We start from the raw sequence: 23,430 nt of genomic DNA, 5'->3' as shown, positions 1-23,430 counted from the left end.
TTGATGTACGCATGGGCTCTGCTCTCCATGAACTTTAGTTAATCATAGATCCTATGATGAACTAAATTTCGTCGTACATTTGTGTATTGACAATAAAGGCATTCTATTCTCAGTTCATTCTCCAATGCGTTCTTAATTTTGGAACGCAACTGGCATACCAAGGTGTTCCCAGTAGAATTTGGGTGTAGAGGGTTTGTTGCCAAGACTACAACTAGGCTCCTGAACAGAATAGGAGTGAAAGGACAGGCCTTCCAACAAGCAGTGAAATCACTCTCAGAGACTGGAGCGAAGCAGCAGCTGGCTGTGGATCAAGAAGAAGGACTCCAGCTGGGCTGTGAGGTGACCATTGAGGGGTAAAAACAGAGGGGGGCACACCTGGGACGCCAGGTGTCGCCGTTGAGCCCACTGGAGGTGTCGTGGGCCGAAATCAATGAAACATCAAGGAAGGAGGGTGCCCACCTGATGACCCCAATGAAGTTTTACTGCTTTCCCACTCAAGACAACAAGCAAGAAGCAGTGCTGATTTATTCAAGGGATTGCACCATCAAGTCCTACAAGCTCTACTTAATGGATTGCTCAGTGTCAAGAGTCATATATTTTCGAACCCATACCTCTCTGACTAGGAATATTTGAAAGCAAACATTCCCAAGGCTGTTCTGTGGGTACAGAAGGGAAGTTAGGGAAGAGCTTGGAAATAAAATTTCGAATTTGAAAATGGTGAAACAAATCCAGATACCAGGCCTTTCAATTCCATAATTTGGGCTACACCATGTATTTCTGAATTTGGGCTTTTTCCGTCGTGATACAGGATAATTTGTGCTTTTCTGCACGCGCAAAGTGCTGTTTGCTCAGTGCTCTGTGTGTAAACCTGCTGCTGCTGCTTTTTTAGCTACATGGTTATGAATAAATAAATAAATCCTATGAATGTTATTTTTACCTTTATTGCAAAATGTCTACAGCATTAATCCCTTTTGACGTACATAACAAAAATAATTAGAATACAGTTAGTATTTAAAAGATGTGTTGGGGCCTGAGGAGAGCCTGGAGGAAAGGAGCCTGTGAATAAAAAAGCAAGTTCTGCACTGTTGCCATCAAAGAGACAAACCTGTAGCAGACCTGCGACACAAAAGCTTTTTCAGTCACAAGAATTGGCAGCGCAATTCACAGTATGTAGTCGGGTAAAAGATCGTAGTTTAAATGAAAGGCCAGCGTCTAAAACTATCCTCAACAAGAGGACCAAGCTCCAAATCACTGATTCCACCTGCACTTACACAACTGTGTGGATTTAAGATGCAAGCTGACACACAGTTGTGTCCTGAATAGCTCTCGTTTATTCAGTCTTTTACCTGATTTACCTAATGTGGAAATCTCGCTCTGGTCATTGGTACGCGAGTCTCGCTCTTCCACGAGATCATGGCGTGCTGATTGCCGTTGATGGAGAATTCATGCTTTGCATGAGGCTTACGGCTAGTTCGACGAACCCGGAACAACATGGGGATGGTGCAGATTTCGTGTCAATTATAAGAAATACATGCCAATTTCGGTGTTTTTAAAGAAGAAAGTCAAGACATTGGGTTTTATGCAGCCAAGTTTATTTAATCAATGTTTTTTTAACTTTTGGTAGCATATTTTGGGTGCTTGGGCGCCTTTTTAATTTGGGCGCCTACGACATTATTCGTCGCAGGTTTCATGTAATTGAAGGGCTTGGATACAGGGAGGTCATAAGTGGAGGACAAATTAGCAAAACTCGCAAAGACACCATCTACATGTAAATTTTTGAATTGCTTAATGGCCTTATCCTGCCACAGTGAAAATGTAGAATCCAAAAGTGATGGAGGAAAGAAGTGATTTTTGCTTAAAGGACCCAAAGAAGATGCACCCACAAATTTGAAGTGCCGTCTAAATTGATACCAGATCTTAAGTGTATTAAGAACCACTTGATTATTGGTATACAAGGAGGGCTTTATAGGTAGCGAGGAATAAAGTAAAGCAGGTATTGAAGATTCCCTACAGGATGAAAGTTCCAATGTACACCAGGGAGAGCCAGAAGATTTCATCCAATAGCAAAGTTTATGAATGTGAGCAGCCCAGTAATAAAATTGAAAATTGGGCAATGCACGTCCTCCACTAAGTCTACATTTCTGCAATAAAGTCTTGCTTACTCTTGGAGACTTCCCACCCCAAATGAAGGAAGTAATCATTTTGTCCAGTGAATCAAAAATTGTTTTGGCAGAAAAAGAGGAACTGAGTGGAATAAGAAGAGAAATTTCGGCAATATATTCATTTTTACAATATTGATTTTTCCCAATTAATGAAAGGGGGAGGGTGCCTCAATTTTGAATATCAGATTTAACTTTTAAGATGAGAGGAGTGAAATTAGCTGATGCAAGCTGAGATAATTAACGAGTCACATTAATACTCGGGTATTTAAATCCTGATCGACCAAGTAGGAATGGTAGATCTGACTGTTGGAGATAACGCACAGCAGTATTAAGGGGGAAACATGCACTTTTTCTCAAGTTTAACTTGTAACCCGAAAAGGAACTAAAGGTCTCCAGAATACCTAAAACAGCAGGGATAGAAGCAGTAGGATCAGTTACATACAGTAACAAATCATCCGCATATATCAGTAATTTATATTCCACACCATTTCAGACAATTCCTCTAAATAGCGGGGAAGATCTCAGAATGACTGACGGAGGCTCGATAGCAATGGCAAAGAGCAAAGGTGATGAGGGGCAGCCTTGGCGACAACCACGCTCGAGCAAAATATTCAGAATGAACATCATTAGTACGGACACTGGCTCTAGGGGATGTGTAAAGGAGACGACTCCAAGAAATAAATTTATCACCAAATCTGAATTTATTAAAATCTGCAAACAAGTACCCCCACTCAACCCTATCAAACGCTTTTTCAGCATCTAATGAAATAACAATTTCAGGAAGTTCAGCCGAATGTTTAGAATAAATGATATTAAAAAGTGTACAGCTGTTAAAGAACAATTGACGTCTCTTAATAAAACCATTTTGCTTTTTTGATATGATATGAGGGAGTACACTTTCTAAGCGGGATGCATTTACCTTTGCCAATACCTTCACATCTGCATTAAGCTGAGATACCGGTCTGTAAGAACCACAGGAAGATGGATCCTTAGGCTCTTTAAAGCAGATATGCAGAACCTTTATTTTTAAATAAATTTCTGAGTGGATAGTATCTCCACCCTTGATTCTTGGATGCTGTATAAATGGGAATTAAAAATATTTTTTTGAGAGTTAAAATTGACCGCAAAGTTGGCATTGGAGCTGCCCCGCTGAGCCAGCCAGCCCTGAGTGCGTGACATCACAGCAGGAACCGGTTTTAAGGCTGAGGCCTTTTACAGCTATAGACCAAAGTCATATAAATAAACATTTATGGTGAAAGTAAGAAATACTGTTACCCACTTGCTCAACTAAGACTGATTTGACTTCATTGATTGTGGGTTGACTTTCATTAAAACAGGATAGGTGTTATAACTTATGCAGGATATGTATACATGCATGCATTTTCACTGATGGAACATAAAAGGCTAATTAAATAATCAGATGAATTGAGACAATCACATTCTGAAGCAAATTAAATAATTTTATACTGGTAACTTTTAAATACACAATACAAATTACATGTATTAATCTAAATGCAGGTAAACGTGTTGTTTTATATCCAAATGAGAGTCGGAGCTTACCTGTCTGTGTTCTCGCTTCTTGAAGGCCGATCTTGTGGCCGATTTGTTTTGAAACAATCTGATTTTCAGTTGTTCATTCAGTTCTCCGTTCATTTGCTTCTTCAACGTAAGGGCAAGATGGCAGCGATTATCCAGTTTAGAAATAAGACGGCTGGTCCACTCATTCTCCATTTTCTTCATACTGTGTATTCCGCCATTACTGCTCGGCTCAGGCAATTACTAAAACCTGGGACAGAACGGGACGTCACCGGTTTTAGCAACAACTGCGGGGAGGTCACTGCCCGAGCGATCTGTCCCGTCCCGTTCTGTCCTGGGTTTTACCAACAACCCTTGGCTCACACTCCGGGAGAACTGGTGCAACTGAACTTAATTTCCTTTTAAAAAATAAATAAATAAATAAATAAATGCTTTCCTTTTCTTGTAGCTTTATGTAATTGTTGGTACTGCACCCTCTTTCAATATGGGCTTATAGCCAACGCTCCTCAACAGATCGGCAGTCTCGTACGAGTCTTCAGTAAAATGTGCAGAGCAGAGGAGAGACCACTTCACAGGTGCCCAATGTGCCCGTGAACAACTCGCAAAACGCGTCCAAATCTTTGCAGTTTGAACATTCTTGGGCCATGAATGCAACATAAGTCCACCTTCTGTCATGTTGCTGGCACATCTTCGTGGCATGGCAATAAATTAGCTCAAAGTGGAGGATCGGAGTTGCAGTCAGCTGTGTTTTAGTATAGCGGAAATGGCGATGAGGCCGATAGACTGCGTACTGTGATGTTGCGGACGTCAAGGTCATTCACTCAGACCTCTACCTATGTATATAAATCACTTTAATCGTAAAAATTACTATATTAGATTTATTGCTGACGCTTAAAACTATTCCTGTGCCATTCTTGAGGTCTCAAGGCATTTATAAATGAAAGTGACGCCATGGTTCTGCCTATGCTTTAATAAGGAGTGCAGTAGTGGCCTGTGTCAGAGTGGGTGATAATGAACCACGTTCCAAGGACTCACTGAACATGGACAAAAGCAGTGGTGCCAATTTATCAATAAAGGTTTTAAAAAATTCCATCGGAAACTCATCTGGGCCAGGAGCTTTATCGGAATGCATAGCTTTAATAGAAATTCTTATTTCTTCAGGAGTGAGTGGGGAGTCCAACTGCTTGGCAGTGTCGGAATCAATGACAGGGTTACAAAGGCCTTCATTCATTTTAGTATTATCTGTAGGAAATTCAGATTTATACAATGAGTAAAATGATTTAAAGCTAGCATTAATTTTCATGGGATCTGTGGTGGTTATGTTCTGAATATTTTTAATACTAGGTATCAGACGGGGGCGGCACGGTGGTGTAGTGGTTAGCGCTGTCGCCTCACAGCAAGAAGGTCCTGGGTTCGAGCCCCGGGGCCGGCGAGGGCCTTTCTGTGTGGAGTTTGCATGTTCTCCCCGTGTCCGCGTGGGTTTCCTCCGGGTGCTCCGGTTTCCCCCACAGTCCAAAGACATGCAGGTTAGGTTAACTGGTGACTCTAAATTGACCGTAGGTGTGAATGTGAGTGTGAATGGTTGTCTGTGTCTATGTGTCAGCCCTGTGATGACCTGGCGACTTGTCCAGGGTGTACCCCGCCTTTCGCCCGTAGTCAGCTGGGATAGGCTCCAGCTTGCCTGCGACCCTGTAGAAGGATAAAGCGGCTAGAGATAATGAGATGAGGTATCAGACGGGAAGTTGCCTGTCGTCGTAGTTGGCATGCCAATAAACGACTAGGTTTATCACCATGTTCATAATATGAACCACGTGTACGTAGTAACAAGCGCTCTGCTTCTTTAGTTGACTTGAGATCAAATTCTGCTTGTACATCCAAACGCTGCTTAAGCAGTTCTGGAGACGGATTCGGTGTGAGTCTTTGGTCCAGGTTCTGAATTGAAGATGCGAGTTCATCGAGCCTGGCATTACGCCTTATTAGAAAGAGCGGAATAAGATATAATTTGCCCTCTGAGGTAAGATTTAAGTGCCTCCCATAACAATGAATAAGAAACAGAGTCAGTCTGATCAAAAGAAGGGAAGTCATCAAAAGAAGTTGAAATGAAGTTGCAAAAATTGTCAGCTAAAAGGCGAGAGTTAAATCTCCAAAGTGGTGGGCTACGTGTATAGGTAGACAAATGAATATCTAATCGTAGCGGTGCATGGTCAGATATTAAAATTCCCAAATAGTCAGAGAAAACAACGTAAGGATCAAAAGTACTGTCTCTATAAAAATGATCTATCCTTGAATAAGAGAAACTTTTAGAAGAAGGGTTATGAGATCTCCATAGGTCAACAAGCCCATTCTGGCTCATAAATTCCAAAAATCAACAAGTGTGTATTTAAGAAGGGGAGGTTGCTCAGTAATCTGTTAGCAAAATCAACATCGTTAAAATTAGGGGCATAAACATATTTACCAACAAAACTTTTTTTTTGCATTAGGGTACCAGCAACTGTAAGGTATCTTCCATTCACATCAGCAGTAACATGAGTGGATGAAAATGGAGCTCTGTTGCTAATTAAAATGGTAACACCCCTTGCTTTTGAATTAAAATTAGAGTGGAAGACCTGACTTACCCACGAGCAATGCAACCTATGATGATCTTTAATCCGAAGGTGAGTCTCCTGGAAAAATACTATGAGTTCAATCGTTTCAAGTGTATAAAAACCTTAGATCGCTTGACAGGATGCCTCTGATATACCAAGTAATAAATCTTAAAGGTGTGCCTATTCCATTTATATTACTGTTAACCATTTAGATAAAACAAGCAACAAAGAAACGAGTAGCCATTGAGCGCACCCCCCAGAAAAAAAAACCCCAAAACACGCAGAACATATGAAAACACACCCAAAGTCTCCATATAACCAGTGAACAAAGGAGACAGCAGTGTTTCCAACAGTAACCAAAAGTCGTCCACAGTAGTGTGAAAACAACTTGAAGAGTGAGCAACCCCCCCCCCCCCCCCCCAAAAAAAAAAAAGTATGAGAAAAGACTCCTACTGATTTCAAATCTGACTTAACAATATGCACGTAATGACAAATACAATGTTTGGGGAAAAAAAAGTCACATTGCACAGTACTCGGCACAGTGGTGTAGTGGTTAGCGCTGTCACCTCACAGCAAGAAGGTTCCGGGTTCGAACCCAGTGGCTGGCGAGGGCCTTTCTGTGTGGAGTTTGCATGTTCTCCCCGTGTCTGTGTGGGTCTCCTCCGGGTGCTCCGGTTTCCCCCACAGTCCAAAGACATGCGGTTAGGTTGAAAAAAAATTTGTGGGGCGGCCTTGGGCTGAGGTGCCCTTGAGCAAGGTACCTGACCCCTGACTGCTCCCCAGACACTCTGGTGTGGCTGCCCACTGCTCTGGCTGTGTGCGCGTGTGTTTTCCCTGTTTCAGATGGGTTAAAATTCATCCTCTGAAGATTTCACTGTGCTTGAAGTGTGCATGTGACAAAGGTTGGTTTCTTTCTTCTACTCTTTTGTCTGAAAGAGAACACTACAACAAAAACATTGGCAAAATATCCGAAAGGCAAATTGAATTATTAGGAAGAACAGAGAGATGAAATATAGGCACCATAACAGTATATCACATAAGCAGAATACACAACAAATGGCAGTATGCCTATCAAGGGTCAGTAAGATAGTACAAATGGAATATACAGTTAGGTCCACATCTGGTTAAAGGCTTCTAGTCCTTTGAAATACTTCAGATCCTCAGCAATGTGTGGACTTGGTGAAAAAAATCAAGTAGTTGACGACATCTGGGTATGTCACAGCCGGCAGCAATGCATTGTCTTCACTCAGTTCCTCTCCCATTTCGTATGGTTCCAGACCGTCAATTAACTGCAGTTTTTCCAGATAGCGGGCTCTTACACTGGGCTCTAGGCCTTCTACATACTTTCTAGCAGCTTCTGTCTTCTGATTGCAAGTTTCTATGGCCGATGTCATTACGAAAATTGTGAATTTATTATTATTTTTCTCCGTGTGAAATGTAAGCGTTATTTGTTTACGGAAATCAGTGCCTCCAATATGGTGCACATCCGGGACTTTCGTGTTTTGGTGACGTCGGTGAAAACACACTATAGGTGTGACTGAATGTGATGGTGTTCTGTAATGGACTGATGTCCCACCCAGAATGTACTCATTGACTCTGAATCCATGGAGACCTTGAGCTAAATAAACTGGTTTTTGAAAATGAATGAATGTCTCATCTAATTAGCGTACAATGTCTTAGATCTGTTGTCCTGAGTGATAAAAATATTTGTCTGGTATGCCTGAAACTGGTACAGGCGGTCCTGCACTGCTGCTTGTTCTTGAAACTGGTACAGGCGGTCCTGCACTGCTGCTTGTTTTGGTTAAGTTAAATCTTTGAGATTTATTTTCGCTTGCACATTCTGCTCTCTGCTTAATGAAGGTTATGTTGACCAGTAATGTCTTTCTTCTTTTCATAAAACTATGATCCTGACGGGTGCATAATGTCTCTCTTCTTTCCTACAGTAGTGTAGTCTAAGCCAGTGATGTAATGCTTCATCACCCATTTATGTTTTTATATATATATATATATATATATATATATATATATATAATATAACATTACTTAGCTTCGTCAATTAAATAATAATCATCATCCGATCACATAGCTACAACACACTCTTGAAAGTGAATATATATATATACTCATGTTTGTCCTATAGTCATGAAGTTTGAGATTTCATTTGAATGTACACTATATTGCCAAAAGTATTTGCTCACCTGCCTTGACTCACATATGAGCTTAAGTGACATCCCATTCCTAATCCATAGGGTTCAATATGACGTTGGTCCACCCTTTGCAGCTAGAACAGCTTCAACTCTTCTGGGAAGGCTGTCCACAAGGTTTAGGAGTGCGTTTATGGGAATTTTTGACCATTCTTCCAGAAGCACATTTGTGAGGTCATACGCTGATGTTGGACGAGAAGGCCTGGCTCTCAGTCTCCGCTCTAATTCATCCCAAAGGTGTTCTATCGGGTTGAGGTCAGGACTCTGTGCAGGCCAGTCAAGTTCATCCACACCAGACTCTGTCATCCATGTCTTTATGGACCTTGCTTTGTGCACTGGTGCACAGTCATGTTGGAAGAGGAAGGGGCCAGCTCCAAACTGTAAAAACAGTCTGCATGCCTAGGTGCTCGATTTTATACACCTGTGGCCATGGAAGTGATTGGAACACCTGATTCCGATAATTTGGATGGGTGAGCAAATACTTTTGGTAATATAGTGTATGTCAGCTATATGGCTGCATGTCAATAACTCACCCACTTGATTAGACACACAACTGATATGCAAATTGTGTTAATCCTCTTTAGAGGTATGAGTGGAGTATTCCCTCAGGACTTCTGTTGTCTGGATATTTTCAATGGGTGGATTGTCCTCAACAAAGAAGTGAGATGTTTTAAAGAAAAATGAAGCAACACTGCTACACATAACCGTACATACTATATCACGTCAGTGTCACTGATAATCCATCATCCAAAGATCATATCTGCTCAACAGTGGTCTTGGTGGAGTAGAGTAGGGAGGACGAACTATATACAGCAACAGATTGACTACATTCAGTAATTGTATGCATTGCAATATACACCTATATTGTAGGTGTACATGATACAAAATCATGGTGTGCATGTACCTAATAAAATCAGCACTGAGTAAAACTATACACATTGAGATGACTCAGTAATTTAATCAGGCCTTAATTTCCTTTGGGATGAATAAAATGTCTGTCTCTCTCGAAGTGAATCTCATTCCATTATTTTAAAAATGATTGCTCTTTAATAAGAGAAGCTCACACACTTTCTGCCCTTTTCCTCACAGCTTTTGTTTAATCTTGCCTTGCCAACCAATGTCCTGAACCGAGCAACTCGAGTAGGTCCTCCAGGTCCTATTGTGATCGAGAAGCTTGTAGCTCATCAGGACCGACAGGACGCTGGCGAGAGCTGTAGTAGCTCTTTACGCTTTTCCGTTCTCTCTGAGGATCGACTCCAGGCTGCAGTGAGACTTGCCAAAAAAGACTTGCGGAGAAAACGACAGGAATCCATAAATAGTCTATCACACAAGACAAGAGCGAGGTCTCCAAGTCCAGATAAGAATAAACCTGACAGTCAGCAGGTACCGGTCACTTGATAAATGTGAATTAATCTTTGAGGTCAGCACGTAACAATTATGTAATGACCACTAATCCACACTTGGTGTTTCTTGTCCAAATCTAGAATGCAATTTCTTCTAAAACTAGGCAGAAGGCAGGAAGTCCAAAGAGTCAGGCAAAGTCGTGCAGACAGGTGCTTGTATATACTCCTCAGAAAATCTTTCAGTCCTCCAAGGCTGAACAAGGGCAGTCTCCTCCAACCAGAGACCCTGAACTAAAAGCCGTCAGCAGTGAGCCACAGCTTAGCAGAGAGATCCAGAAACTACAGAAAGTGATGGAGACTTGCATCCAAAGAATAGAGCAGCTCGTGAATAAAGGTAAGGCAGGTCACATCTCTTAATATTTTGATTGTGCAGTGTCTGTATGGATAGAAGCAGGTGTCATGAGTGTGCTGTCCTCTGCAGGACAAGTAGTGGAGAGTGTGGAGCCGGAGGAGAAGCGCAGGATTGAGATCCGCCAGCAGGAGCAGGCGGCTCGCTCTGCTCGGATTATCTACGTTTTACAGCAGCAGGTCAGTACATGTAACAAATTTCATTGCTTAATGAATGTTCAGAGTGCCCTTTTGGAATGTTTGTAGGCTTTTTAAACATTTCCTGTTTGTGTGTTTGAGAACCACTGTAGCGCTTTCCCCTTTTTGCTTTCGCACTGTTACGATGCTGGAATGTATTCGAGGGAGATTTGCTGTAAGCGAGTTTTTGGGGTGCAGTGGGTGCATTTGCACCCTTACTGGGAGTCAAATAGATTTTTCAAAAACATTTTCCTCCTTGGTCTCATTTAAATATCAATCAGAACGGGCTAGTAAATCTCAGTTTGCTTAGTTATTTACTACGTACAGTGGAGTAACAGTAGAGTATACAGTATATTAACTTGTGACATTGTGATTTATTGTCGTTCTTTCTGTTTTAGTTGCATTCTTGACACTAAATCACATTAGGCTTTTATTATTTATTTTAGCCTCCATGTGCACATGGCTGTAGTAATGCATTCATTTAGTTAATAAGTCCTTAAATGCAAAAACATTGGTTGTTTGGTGAATGACGCATTTACCTCATTTCGTTGCTAATTTGCATCTTTTTGTTTTTGTCTCCAGCACTATTAGTGATGAAACTGTACAAAATATAAGAAACTTTGGGTCTCAAATTATTCTTCTGGCACTGTAGACTTCTATACAATAATGTGAATTATTCTGTCCACATTCACTGGATATGAACAATCGCATGCTCTGATTGATTGATTGGCTACTCTACTCCTAGGCTATCAGCTAGGAGAGAAAAACAATGTCGGACCGTGTTGTTGAACCAACCGAGGACGAAATAAAAACTCTACTCGGAAACAAAACCCCCCAAAAATTAAAAAATTAAAAAAGTAACAAAATAGGGAATGAAAGTATTTGATGGTAAGATAATTTTTTTTTCCCCCCCAAGAATTATCGCATTTTTCACAAATTGCTACTGGCGTTTTGCTGGTGTGTTTACATTCTAAGCGGAAATGATTTTGTCCAGTGTTTTGTATGAAGTTTTTATTTATCAAATTTGTGAGGGGGGAAAAAAGCGCTCTCTCAAAATCCAGTGAATGTGGATAGAATAAAATAGTTATTCCACTCAATCTCGTCATACATGGCTTATAGCCAACTCAGTGCTATGCGCCTCATCGGCTATCAGCTCATGTACGACTTGATTTCATGGAATAATTGTTAAATATATATATATATATATATATATATATATATATATATATATATATTACTATGCAAAAGTCTTAGGCACCGTATTTTTATCATACAAACTTTGTTATAGATTTCTATTTTATGACTTGTACATTATCGAGTCGGTACAAAAACATTTTAGAGTCCAAACGTTCGTTTTCCAGCACAAAATTAAATGTTACAGGAAAAAGAATGTTTATATCTGAGCAGCATATTGCATAAGAGAGCACTTTTCAGATTTAAAAAAAAACCCAAAAACATAATGAAGGGTACTGGGTTTTGGTACAAAATTAGGAAGCGAGTGTGACAAAGTGCCCAGAAGAACTGCGGCTGGTTCTGTAAGATGCTCAGTAAAACCTACAGCTCATTTTCTTATCAAACTGCACTCACTGTACCTCAGACTACTATTATTATTATTATTATTATTTTTTTTTTTTAAAGCAAAGGGTCGTCTCACACCAAATATTGATTTTGCTTAATTTATTTTGGTTTACTGCTGTGTTTTTTTGTTTTTTTTTTAAATGTTGAAACATTTCGTTTCATTATTTTTAAGCCATTGTTGGTCTACAGCATTTCTTTACATGTGCCTAAGACTTTTGTACAGTACTGTGTTTATATATATATATATATATATATATATATACACACACACACACAGACACACACACACACACGGGGCAAAAAAGTATTTAGTCAGTCACCAATTGTGCAAGTTCTCCCACTTAAAAAGATGAGAGGCCTGTAATTTTCATCATAGGTACACTTCAACTATGAGAGAGAAAATGAGAAAAAAAAATCCAGAAAATCACATTGTCTGATTTTTAAAGAATTTATTTGCAAATTATGGTGGAAAATAAGTATTTGGTCAATAACAAAAGTTCATCTCAGTACTTTGTTATATACCCTTTGTTGGCAATGACAGAGGTCAAACGTTTTCTGTAAGTCTTCACAAGGTTTTCACACACTGCTGGTATTTTGGCCCATTCCTCCATGCAGATCTCCTCTAGAGCAGTGATGTTTTGGGGCTGTCGCTGGGCAACACAGACTTTCAACTCCCTCCAAAGATTTTCTATGGGGTTGAGATCTGGAAACTGGCTAGGCCACTCCAGGACCTTGAAATGCTTCTTACGAAGCCACTCCTTCGTTGCCCGGGCGGTGTGTTTGGGATCATTGTCATGCTGAAAGACCCAGCCACGTTTCATCTTCAATGCCCTTGCTGATGGAAGGAGGTTTTCACTCAAATTCTCACGATACATGGCCCCATTCATTCTTTCCCTTACACGGATCAGTCGTCCTGGTCCCTTTGCAGAAAAACAGCCCCAAAGCATGATGTTTCCACCCCCATGCTTCACAGTAGGTATGGTGTTCTTTGGATGCAACTCAGCATTCTTTCTCCTCCAAACACAAGTTGAGTTTTTACCAAAAAGTTCTATTTTGGTTTCATCTGACCATATGACATTCTCCCAATCCTCTGCTGGATCATCCAAATGCTCTCTAGCAAACTTCAGACGGGCCTGGACATGTACTGACTTAAGCAGGGGGACACGTCTGGCACTGCAGGATTTGAGTCCCTGGCGGCGTAGTGTGTTACTGATGGTAGCCTTTGTTACTTTGGTCCCAGCTCTCTGCAGGTCATTCACTAGGTCCCCCTGTGTGGTTCTGGGATTTTTGCTCACCGTTCTTGTGATCATTTTGACCCCACGGGGTGAGATCTTGCGTGGAGCCCCAGATCGAGGGAGATTATCCGTGGTCTTGTATGTCTTCCATTTTCTAATAATTGCTCCCACAGTTGATTTCTTCACACCAAGCTGCTTACCTATTGCAGATTCAGTCTTCCCAGCCTGGTGCAGGTCTACAATTTTGTTTCTGGTGTCCTTTGACAGCTCTTTGGTCTTGGCCATAGTGGAGTTTGGAGTGTGACTGTTTGAGGTTGTGGACAGGTGTCTTTTATACTGATAACGAGTTCAAACAGGTGCCATTAATACAGGTAACGAGTGGAGGACAGAGGAGCCTCTTAAAGAAGTTGTTACAGGTCTGTGAGAGCCAGAAATCTTGCTTGTTTGTAGGTGACCAAATATTATTTTACTGAGGAATTTACCAATTAATTCATTAAAAATCCTACAATGTGATTTCCTGGATTCTTTCCCCCCATTCTGTCTCTCATAGTAGAGCCCTGCACTCCCACGGGACCCGACGCAAAGCAGTGCGGCGCGGGACAAATTTTGAAAGCTCATTGCGGGTGTGGGCGGGAGGGGGAGTGACAATGCGGGCGGGAGAGGTGATAAGCTGCAGTCCCGCTAACTAAAAACGTGTTTAAAATAAAATTTATAAATTATTAATTTATGTCTATCATATATAATTTGTGCTGGATATTTTATTTTGCATTAATAAAAACATTTTAAGATGCCTAAATTTGCGGATGTGGTCTAATCTCGCGTATGTTTCCGATTCCTTTCCGCACATGTTTTTTCAGAGGGGACAACACACACACACACACACACACACACACACACACACACACACACACACACACAATGCTAATGCACTACTGCCAATGTGCAATTTTAATATTTTTGCCTGTGTGTGCGTGTGCATAAGTGTGTGTGTGTGCGCGTGTGTGTAGTCTTACACTGACACTCTCATTCTCTCTCTTCTCTCTCTCTCTCTCTCACGCACTCATTTTATTTGTTCTTTCGTTTGTTGTTTTTTCTCTTCTTTCTTCAATGTCAGTCTCTCCCTTCCTCCCTCCCTCCCTCCCTCCCTCCCTTCATTCATTCATTCATTCATTCATTCATTTCCTGTGTGTGAGAGAGAGAGAGAATAGCCTCAGTGTAATATGACACTCTGGCCAAACGTTGTCAGGGTTTTGCCCCAAGACTAAGGCCAAGTTTACATTAGACCGTATCTGTCTCGTTTTCTTCGCGGATGCACTGTCCGTTTACATTAAACCGCCGGGAAACGGGAATCCGCCAGCGTCCACGTATTCAATCTAGATCGTGTCTGGTCCGGTGCTGTGTAAACATTGAGAATACGCGGATACACTGTGCTGAGCTCTAGCTGGCGTCGTCATTGGACAACGTCACTGTGACGTCCACCTTCCTGATTCGCTGGCGTTGGTCATGTGACGCGACTGCTGAAAAACGGCGCGGACTTCCGCCTTGTATCACCTTTCATTAAAGAGTATAAAAGTATGAAAATACTGCAAATACTGATGCAAATACTGCCCATTGTGTAGTTATGATTGTCTTTAGGCTTGCCATCCTTTCACTTGCAAGTGGTAAGTGATATGCACTGGGATCACACACACAGCGGTTCAGTCCCGAATCGTGGCTCGTGCACTTCACTCGCACGCTCTGTGAACTGCGCAGGGCCAGAGTGCGCACCCTCCAGAGGGCACCCTCCAGAGGGCACTCGCTGTTCAGGGCGGAGTGATTTGGAGCGCAGGATGCCTGCGGAGCCGAGCGTATCCGTGTATTGGTGTTGCTGTGTGCACGCGAATCGTGTATTGGTGTTGCTGTGTGCACACTAATCGTTTTAAAAACGTTAATCTGATGATCCGCTGATACGGTCTAATGTAAACCCCACCTAATTCTCACCTTTGGATTTGTTTCTCACACACACACAAAACAGGCAGGCAGGCAGGCAGACAGATGTACATGTAAAGCCTCAGCTGCGCATGCCGCGCACCCTTGCTACGTGCGCTAGGTGAAGGATCGGTCAGTGGAGAGCTCAGCTAAGCTCAGCATGTTTAATTCCCCAACCCAATGACAAGAACTTTCGTGAGAAATAACGCGAACGTCTGCATTATGCGGGATTTGCGGGCGGGAGCGGGACAAAATATGGCCGGCGCGGGCGGGAGCGGGACTGAAAATCATAATTCTTTGCGGGCGGGAGCGGGACTGAAAATTCTGTCCCGCGCAGACCTCTATCTGTGTACCTATGATGAAAATTACAGGCCTCTCTCATCTTTTTAAGTGGGAGAACTTGCACAATTGGTGGCTGACTAAATACTTTTTTGCCCCACTGTGTGTATATGTGTGTATGTATGTATATATGTGTGTGTGTGTGTGTGTGTGTGTGTGTATGTATATATATAATATAATATAAAATATTAGTGTGTGTGTGTGTGTATATATAATATAAATTATATATACTATAAATAATCATAATATATAATCTCTAGGTGAAAGAAATCCAGGAGGATTTAGACAGGCTGCATTCTCAGAGTATAAGACCCACCAATAAGGTAAGTGAGGTAATATTTGTGGCATCTGGATGTTTTATCGTGTAAGAATGATCTCTCCTGGGATTGACTTTTATTTATTATCTTTTTCAGTGCAGGGTGGTGAACAGGTTGGCAGCGGTTCATCGTGGGGCAGTCCGTGCCATGCAGGCATTTATTCAACAGCTGTCAGACCCAATAGAAAGAAGAGTACCTGTCCAGTATAAACAGCTGGCTCAGCTCATACGCCAGCTCTCGCTCTGCTCTGCCAAGGTGGAGGTGGGCCAGGGCTCAACTATACCAGAGACCGCACTGGACATCCTGCAGAAGTTAGAAGTAATGATCAACTTTGTGTTGCCATGTTTTTCCTGAATCCATCTTTGGGATGTTTGACTGATATGTCAAATGTGAATGCATGGAAAAGAGTGATGTTAAATTATATTTCTTACAATTCCCACTCAGACACTGGACATGGTGCTGAGTAAGCAAGATAGTCAGCCGGAACCATGTGTGCAGAGTCTCTCTCCTGTAAGAGAGAGGACTTCCAGGGTCAGTGGACGTGGCACGTCCCTTTCTTGGTTTTCCCAGGCCAAGAGTGCTAAAGCCACTCGACGACCAAAGAAATCATCAGCTTCAAAAAAGAGTAAGCTGTCATCTCTTTAAAGAAAATAATAATCATCATCATCTTGCATGTTACTCATGGAATATAACTCGGAGTATTTTCCATAATGTTAAATTGAGTAATGTAAATGTAATCATTTCCAAAACATGGAATAAGAAGTTAGTCAAATACATAATAGTAATATAATAAAATTATTAATTATAATAATGTAATATTTTAATACATTATAAAAGTATTTATAAAGTGAGTATAGTGATTAATGTATAATGGTGATCATGCCAAAGAACTGTTCAAAATACAACGTTAAAGTGAGGCGGCCTTTCAATTTCATAAAATCTGTGAAATTTACTTCCCTCTAAAATTTGGTCATTGTGATATGTTTATTTCTGCAATATCTCCCCAAAAAACCCCAGGCCATTCTGTGGCTGGGAAGTTATTTAATTTGAGGGGATTCCTGAGCAAATAATGTGCATGAAATCGCTCTCTTCGCGCAGTCAAGCAGACAGAGGAAGTCCGTGTGCGCATGCACAGTTTTACCTTCCTCTTCTTTTCCTTCTTCTTTTAGGTTTTATGGCAGCTGGCATCCAGTGTTGCATTACTGCCATCTACAGGTTTACCTTTGACCGTGCACTGATAGTTACATCATTCTGTCGCTAAACGAACAGCTGATCACAATGAGGTGCTCACTGACGACCGATATTTATTAGCTTGGTCCTGCTTTTCCTTTCCTTCGCAACATAACATCTTTTATTTTTTTCGTGGTCTGGTTTCCATCAAATCCTGTGCTCTGATTGGCTGGCGAGCGGGTCCGTATCCTACGGTACGGACCCTGGTTACGGACCTCTGGCGACTCGCTCGTTCACAACAACAAACAACATAGCAGCATTTTTTGTCAACGTTTATCTTTTTTTTTTTTTTTTTTTTTTTATAACATAAGATTATCAAAAATCTTATAAATATTTGCCAGCATTTCTCAGGAGAATAGCATTAATTTTACAGCATGGATAGCGATAACGACAGTGTTCACAGCGAAAGCGAGTTTTACTACCCTGAGGAAGAAGAAATAAAAGAAAACATTTCAGGAGAAAGCTAAAAACCTGTAACTGTTGCTAACGCCGAGCAAAAACATGGCTGAATCCTGAATGACTCAATTTTGTATAAATAGGGGACTACATAGGCGGCAAAATGTAGTTTTCTTCCTGCCATGGAAGTGCACTTGTATACCGAGGAGAAAGCAATTTGCATTACAGCCGTGAATGAGGATTCAAAATAGCATTAATTTTACAGCATGGGATAGCGATAACGACAGTGTTCCCAGCGAAAGCGAGTTTTACTGCCCTGAGGAAGACAAAAAAAAGAAGACATTTCAGGAGAAAGCTAAAAACTTCTAACTTGCTAATGCGAAGCAAAAACATGGCTGAATCCTGAAATGACTCAATTTTGTATAAATAGGGGACTACATAGGCGGCAAAATGTAGTTGTTTTTTTTGTTTGTTTGTTTTTCCTGCCATGGAAGTGCACTTGTATACAGAGGAGGAAGCAATTTGCATTACAGCTGTGAATGAGGATTGAAAATGGCGGCTCGCCTCGGCTTGGTTTTCCCTTTCGGGCGCTCTCGTTTTCTGTTAGAATTTGGTAAAGGAAAAAAATAAATATACACTACCGTTTAAAAGTTTGGGGTCACCCAGACAATTTTGTGTTTTCCATGAAAAGTCACACTTTTATTTACCACCATAAGTTGTGAAATGAATAGAAAATATAGTCAAGACATTTTTCTGGCCATTTTGAGCATTTAATCGACCCCACAAATGTGATGCTCCAGAAACTCAATCTGCTCAAAGGAAGGTCAGTTTTATAACTTCTCTAAAGAGCTAAACTGTTTTCAGCTGTGCTAACATGATTGTACAAGGGTTTTCTAATCATCCATTAGCCTTCTGAGGCAATGAGCAAACACATTGTACCATTAGAACACTGGAGTGACAGTTGCTGGAAATGGGCCTCTATACACCTATGGAGATATTGCACCAAAAACCAGACATTTGCAGCTAGAATAGTCATTTACCACATTAGCAATGTATAGAGTGGATTTCTGATTAGTTTAAAGTGATCTTCATTGAAAAGAACAGTGCTTTTCTTTCAAAAATAAGGACATTTCAAAGTGACCCCAAACTTTTGAACGGTAGTGTATTATTTACCAGCTTAAGGTCGGTCCGTATGATGAAATATCGTGACCTCGGCCTTGAATACTGACCTCGGCCCAGAGGGCCTCGCTCAGTATTTTCAAGACCTCGGTCACGGTATTTCACGATACGGACCTCCCAGCTGGTAAATAACACATTTCTTCTCACTTTCTGTTACTGGAGTTGGTCTTTCACGTTTCATTCACGTCTTCCATTTTTCTCTCCTGTTTCAAATTTGTATCCCCCAATGCCTTGTGTGAACAGGGAAAGCCCACCACGTGATGCATGACGTTGTATTTTGAATTGGGTCATGGTGAAGCAGGAAAAAATAGTGGAGAATTTAGGACTGTGTGGCCCTAAATTCATTAATTGTTCTATTTTAAAAAAATAAATAAAGAAAAACTAATAAAATTGGAAGTCTGTGATTCAAATTCAGTTGCTTTTGGTCCACTAAACAAAAATAATTGGGTGTTGGGGAAAATTCTTTTTATGACCTCCACTTGAAAAATCTGAAAGGCGGTCTACCTGTAATGCAAACTAAACTCATTTTGAGAAATCTTTTTTGAAAGGATAATTTCAGTAAACTTTCTTATTAATGCTGGTTAAAAATTTTTATAGCTGTTGAACCAGGCCTTCCTCAAATTTAATACATGCTGTTTGATTGTACTAATTTATGCATCCTGAAGTGATTCATAATTCTCAATGCTAAATTGCTTAGCACCCAATATTTTGCAACTTTTACGTACATCAAAAACCTCAAAATGGCATATTTGTTAAGGCATGATAAAGCATACTACATTGCTGATGTGAAAGACAAAACCCTGTCTTATCCCTGCTAGAAATTCAGTTTGATTTATCAGCTTTCATACATGCAAACCTTTAATAAATCAGGGCTTGAGTTTTGAGCTGTGCCTCAAAATTGTTTTCAGACGTTCAGCTGGACATGTCATGTTTTGGTAATTACAACCATTTTATCATGCTTCATTCTGTTAACACACTATTAAATAACAAATACGACATATACATCTGAAAAGAGCCTTAAGCAAGCTGCAGTGCCTCCTAAACTGAAAGTGTAGATACATTTAATTATTAAAACAATATATTTGTTGTACTTGATATGGCAAAAAAAAATAATGGAGAGCATAGAAATGGTAAAGGACTGTTCTTAGCACTGTAGCTTTTGTTCTGATTGTTCAGACAGAAGAGCGGCAGGCCGACCTTTAAAAGCAGGACAATTCTTGGATCAAGATCGTAAGGACATTCTGAAGGCTGGGATCCAGAACCTGATGCGCATGAGGGAACTGAGAGAGAGGAAGAGCTGGAGCAGGCCAGACATGGACATCCCTAAATCCCCTAGTGGTTCAACCCATCCAGACAAGAGCAAAGTGAGACTGGGGCTCACCATAACAAAACATGTTCCTGTGAATTTTCAAATCTTTGGTATCTCTGGTTTGCCAGGAAAAAAAAAAAATCCAAAACCCTGATTAGCAGGAAAAGCAGGGTTAATTTAGTAAAATAGAATAAAATGTATATATCAGGTAATAATAAAACAGTTGGTCGTATTTGGGATAATCATGAGCTCAATGTATTAGAATGAAATGATGGATTGACAACATGGAGCTTCATGCTTTAACTAGATGTGTTTTAAGACAAAGTCTGATCTCTTTAATTCCTACAGCTCAGCGTTCATGTTTGTGATGCTGGTTTCCAGCAACCCACTGTTTCATCCAAGCTCAGAGAAAATAATTTACAACAGAAAGAGGCATCCGTGCCCTGGATCCCAACATCTCCTCATTCTCCTGTGAAACAACGGTCAGTCACGAACACATCCCTGGAAAAAGCACACACACTTCACTTCTTATCCTCATGTGCTTTCTGCACGTCACTGCGTGTTGAACTTCAGTGTGTGTGTCTGATTGAATTGCTTAAATTAATTTACGCTTGTCAACGTAAACCTTGTAAAACATTGTTTTTGAGTTATTTTACATGAGCAAACCTTGAAGTGCAAGCCTTGTTGCCAAAATTTTGCCATATTTTTTTTGAGGAACATGGAAATCTGTGTTCGGGTTAAATATGTTATTGCGTCATATAAAATAAGAGTCTTTCATGGTCCAATCTACAAGTGCATCCAAGAAACGTGCAATATCTTATTTTTTCCAGTACAGTTCGGATCTTGTATGGCGGTGTAGATCTTTTATTGTTGGAAGTATAAAGCCACTTAAAAGTGTAGTCATCTTCCGTAGTATAATTTTTCTTTTTGTATTTCTCTTGAAATTTAACACAATATTGAAAATTTATTTTTTTTACAATAAATAGAAGTTATTAATTCTTTAAGTTAATTATCTCCATTTTAGGTTTCTATATTTTATTAATTTCAAATAGACTTACTATTACATTATCTCATATGTCAATTATTTTATTCGTCTTTATTGCAGTCAAGGTTTGTATAGGTTTTAATTAATTAATTTATTTTTTAAAATTTGCTATTCTTAACTTTTATTCAGCATATTTTTTTCTCAAAATGCATCAATAAAACATGTATCCGTTTTAGCAGAGCTGTGTCCAGCAGACCAGAGCCGAAATGTCTCTTCTCCCCAGTAAAGAACAACTCCTCCTCACAGCCCACGAGTGTGCAAGCCAAAAGCCAGAACCAGGGAAAGACCAGCACTGAAAATGTCAGAGATGCCCAAAATGAGGCCCTCAGGTCAGGCACAGTTTCAGTTTACAGTACCAGTCAAAAGTTTGGGGACACCTACTCATTGATAGGTTTTTCTGTATTTTGATTATTTTCTACATTGTAGAGCAATACTGAAGACATCAAAACTATGAAATAACATCTAGAGCATATGTATGTTATTTACCAGCTGGGAGGTCCGTATCGTGAAATGCCGTGACCGAGGTCTTGAAAGTACTGAGCGAGGCCCTCTGGGCCGAGGTCAGTATTCAAGGCCGAGGTCACGGTATTTCACCATACAGATCGACCTTAAGCTGGTAAATAATATATATATATATTTTTTCTTTACCAAATTCTAACAGAAAACGAGAGCGCCCAAAAGGGAAAACCGAGCCTAGACGCCATTTTGAATCCTCATTCATGGCTGTAATGCAAATTGCTTCCTCCTCGGTATACAAGTGCACTTCCATGGCAGGAAAAAACTACTTTTTGCCGCCCATGTAGTCCCCTATTTATACAAAATTGAGTCATTCAGGATTCAGCCATGTTTTTGCTTGGCGTTAGCAACAGTCAGAGGTTTTTAGCTTTCTCCTGAAATGTTTTATTTTATTTCTTCTTCCTCAGGGTAGTAAAACTCGCTTTCGCTGTGAAGACTGTCGTTATCGCTATCCATTCTGTAAAATTAATGTTGTTTTCCTGAGAAATGCTGGCAAAAATCTATAATATTTTTGATAATTTTATAAATAAATTTTATTGATAAAAAGATAAATGTTGACAAAAAATGCTACTATGTTATTATTGTGAACGAGCGAGTCGCCAGAGGTCTGTAACTGGGGTCAGTACCGTAGGATACGGACCCGCTCGCCAGCCAATCAGAGCGCAGGATTTGATGGAAACCGCACCGCGAAAAAAATAAATGAAATTATGTGGTAAATAAGAGTGTTCAATATGTTTCTCATGTTTTAGATTCTTCAAAGTCAAGTCTGTTTTTGTATAGCGCTTTTAACAAGAGACGTTGTTACGGAAAAATATTTTAAAGATTAAAAAGATTTTAAACATGAACTAATAAATATATCCCTAATGAGCAAGCCTGAGGTGACGGTGATGAGGAAGAACTCCTGAGATGACATGAGGAAGAAACCTTGAGAGGAACTAGACTCCATAGGGAACCCATCCTCATCTGGGTGACAACAGATAACAGGATTTTATAAATAACTAATTTCTATATGGTCAAAAAGTGCAACTGTACTGTATAACTGGGAAATTCATTATAATTTTGACATTTTATTGAAGATCTCAATTATTCATTGATGGAGACTTGAGTGTTAAACTGTTTGATGATTACAGTCCTAAAGTTATCATGGCAATTGCAGTCCAAAGCCATTACAGTAAAACTGTTTTGTATTAAGTCGTCATCTAAATCTGTCTTTAGACTGTCCATATATGGGGCCATCCTCCACAGGAGGGCAGCAATCAGAACCTCGGCCAGAAGTAGCCACTGTTTACAGCTTTGCACACACTTAGCATTATCTTAACCAGTTTCATGAGGTTCAAAATTCAAAAAATAAAAATTTCAAAGCTCAAAAAGTTTGTTATACTGTATATACAAAGTACAGTGCAATTCTTACTTAAATGCTTTTCCACAGACCAGGCAATTAGTGTTGGAGCAGTGCAACATTACAGTGAGCAAATACTAAGTACAAAATCCATAGAGGATATTACACGGTTGCCGTCGAGTGGTGAATATATTCACGAGTGAGTGGCGTGAATGAGTGAAAATATTTTCAACAAAAGAAGATAAACTTGGGGCGGCACGGTGGTGTAGTGGTTAGCGCTGTCGCCTCACAGCAAGAAGGTCCGGGTTCGAGCCCCGTGGCCGGCGAGGGCCTTTCTGTGTGGAGTTTGCATGTTCTCCCCGTGTCCGCGTGGGTTTCCTCCGGGTGCTCCGGTTTCCCCCACAGTCCAAAGACATGCAGGTTAGGTTAACTGGTGACTCTAAATTGAGCGTAGGTGTGAATGTGAGTGTGAATGGTTGTCTGTGTCTATGTGTCAGCCCTGTGATGACCTGGAGACTTGTCCAGGGTGTACCCCGCCTTTCGCCCGTAGTCAGCTGGGATAGG

At 40.5% G+C, this 23,430-nt stretch overlaps 1 protein-coding gene across 3 annotated transcripts in view; it reads left to right on the top strand.

Annotated features, from left to right (window-relative positions):
* The window catches only part of kiaa0753 (KIAA0753 ortholog), a 49,162-nt gene that overhangs the window by 2,751 nt on the left and 22,981 nt on the right, over nt 1-23,430 (top strand). For 2 of the 3 annotated variants that reach the window (XM_060944017.1, XM_060944015.1), the window contains exons 2-10: nt 9,577-9,870; nt 9,972-10,224; nt 10,312-10,418; nt 15,796-15,858; nt 15,949-16,170; nt 16,297-16,477; nt 19,834-20,021; nt 20,315-20,448; nt 21,188-21,340. In XM_060944017.1, the coding sequence (XP_060800000.1) occupies nt 9,577-9,870; nt 9,972-10,224; nt 10,312-10,418; nt 15,796-15,858; nt 15,949-16,170; nt 16,297-16,477; nt 19,834-20,021; nt 20,315-20,448; nt 21,188-21,340 (1,595 nt within the window). The remainder of the gene's footprint in view (nt 1-9,576; nt 9,871-9,971; nt 10,225-10,311; nt 10,419-15,795; nt 15,859-15,948; nt 16,171-16,296; nt 16,478-19,833; nt 20,022-20,314; nt 20,449-21,187; nt 21,341-23,430) is intronic. The other variant, XM_060944016.1, reaches the window with a different exon arrangement.

This window comes from Neoarius graeffei, chromosome 17 (assembly GCF_027579695.1).
Source record: "Neoarius graeffei isolate fNeoGra1 chromosome 17, fNeoGra1.pri, whole genome shotgun sequence".
Lineage (NCBI taxonomy): Eukaryota > Metazoa > Chordata > Actinopteri > Siluriformes > Ariidae > Neoarius > Neoarius graeffei.
This window is presented reverse-complemented; position numbering and strand designations above follow the sequence as displayed.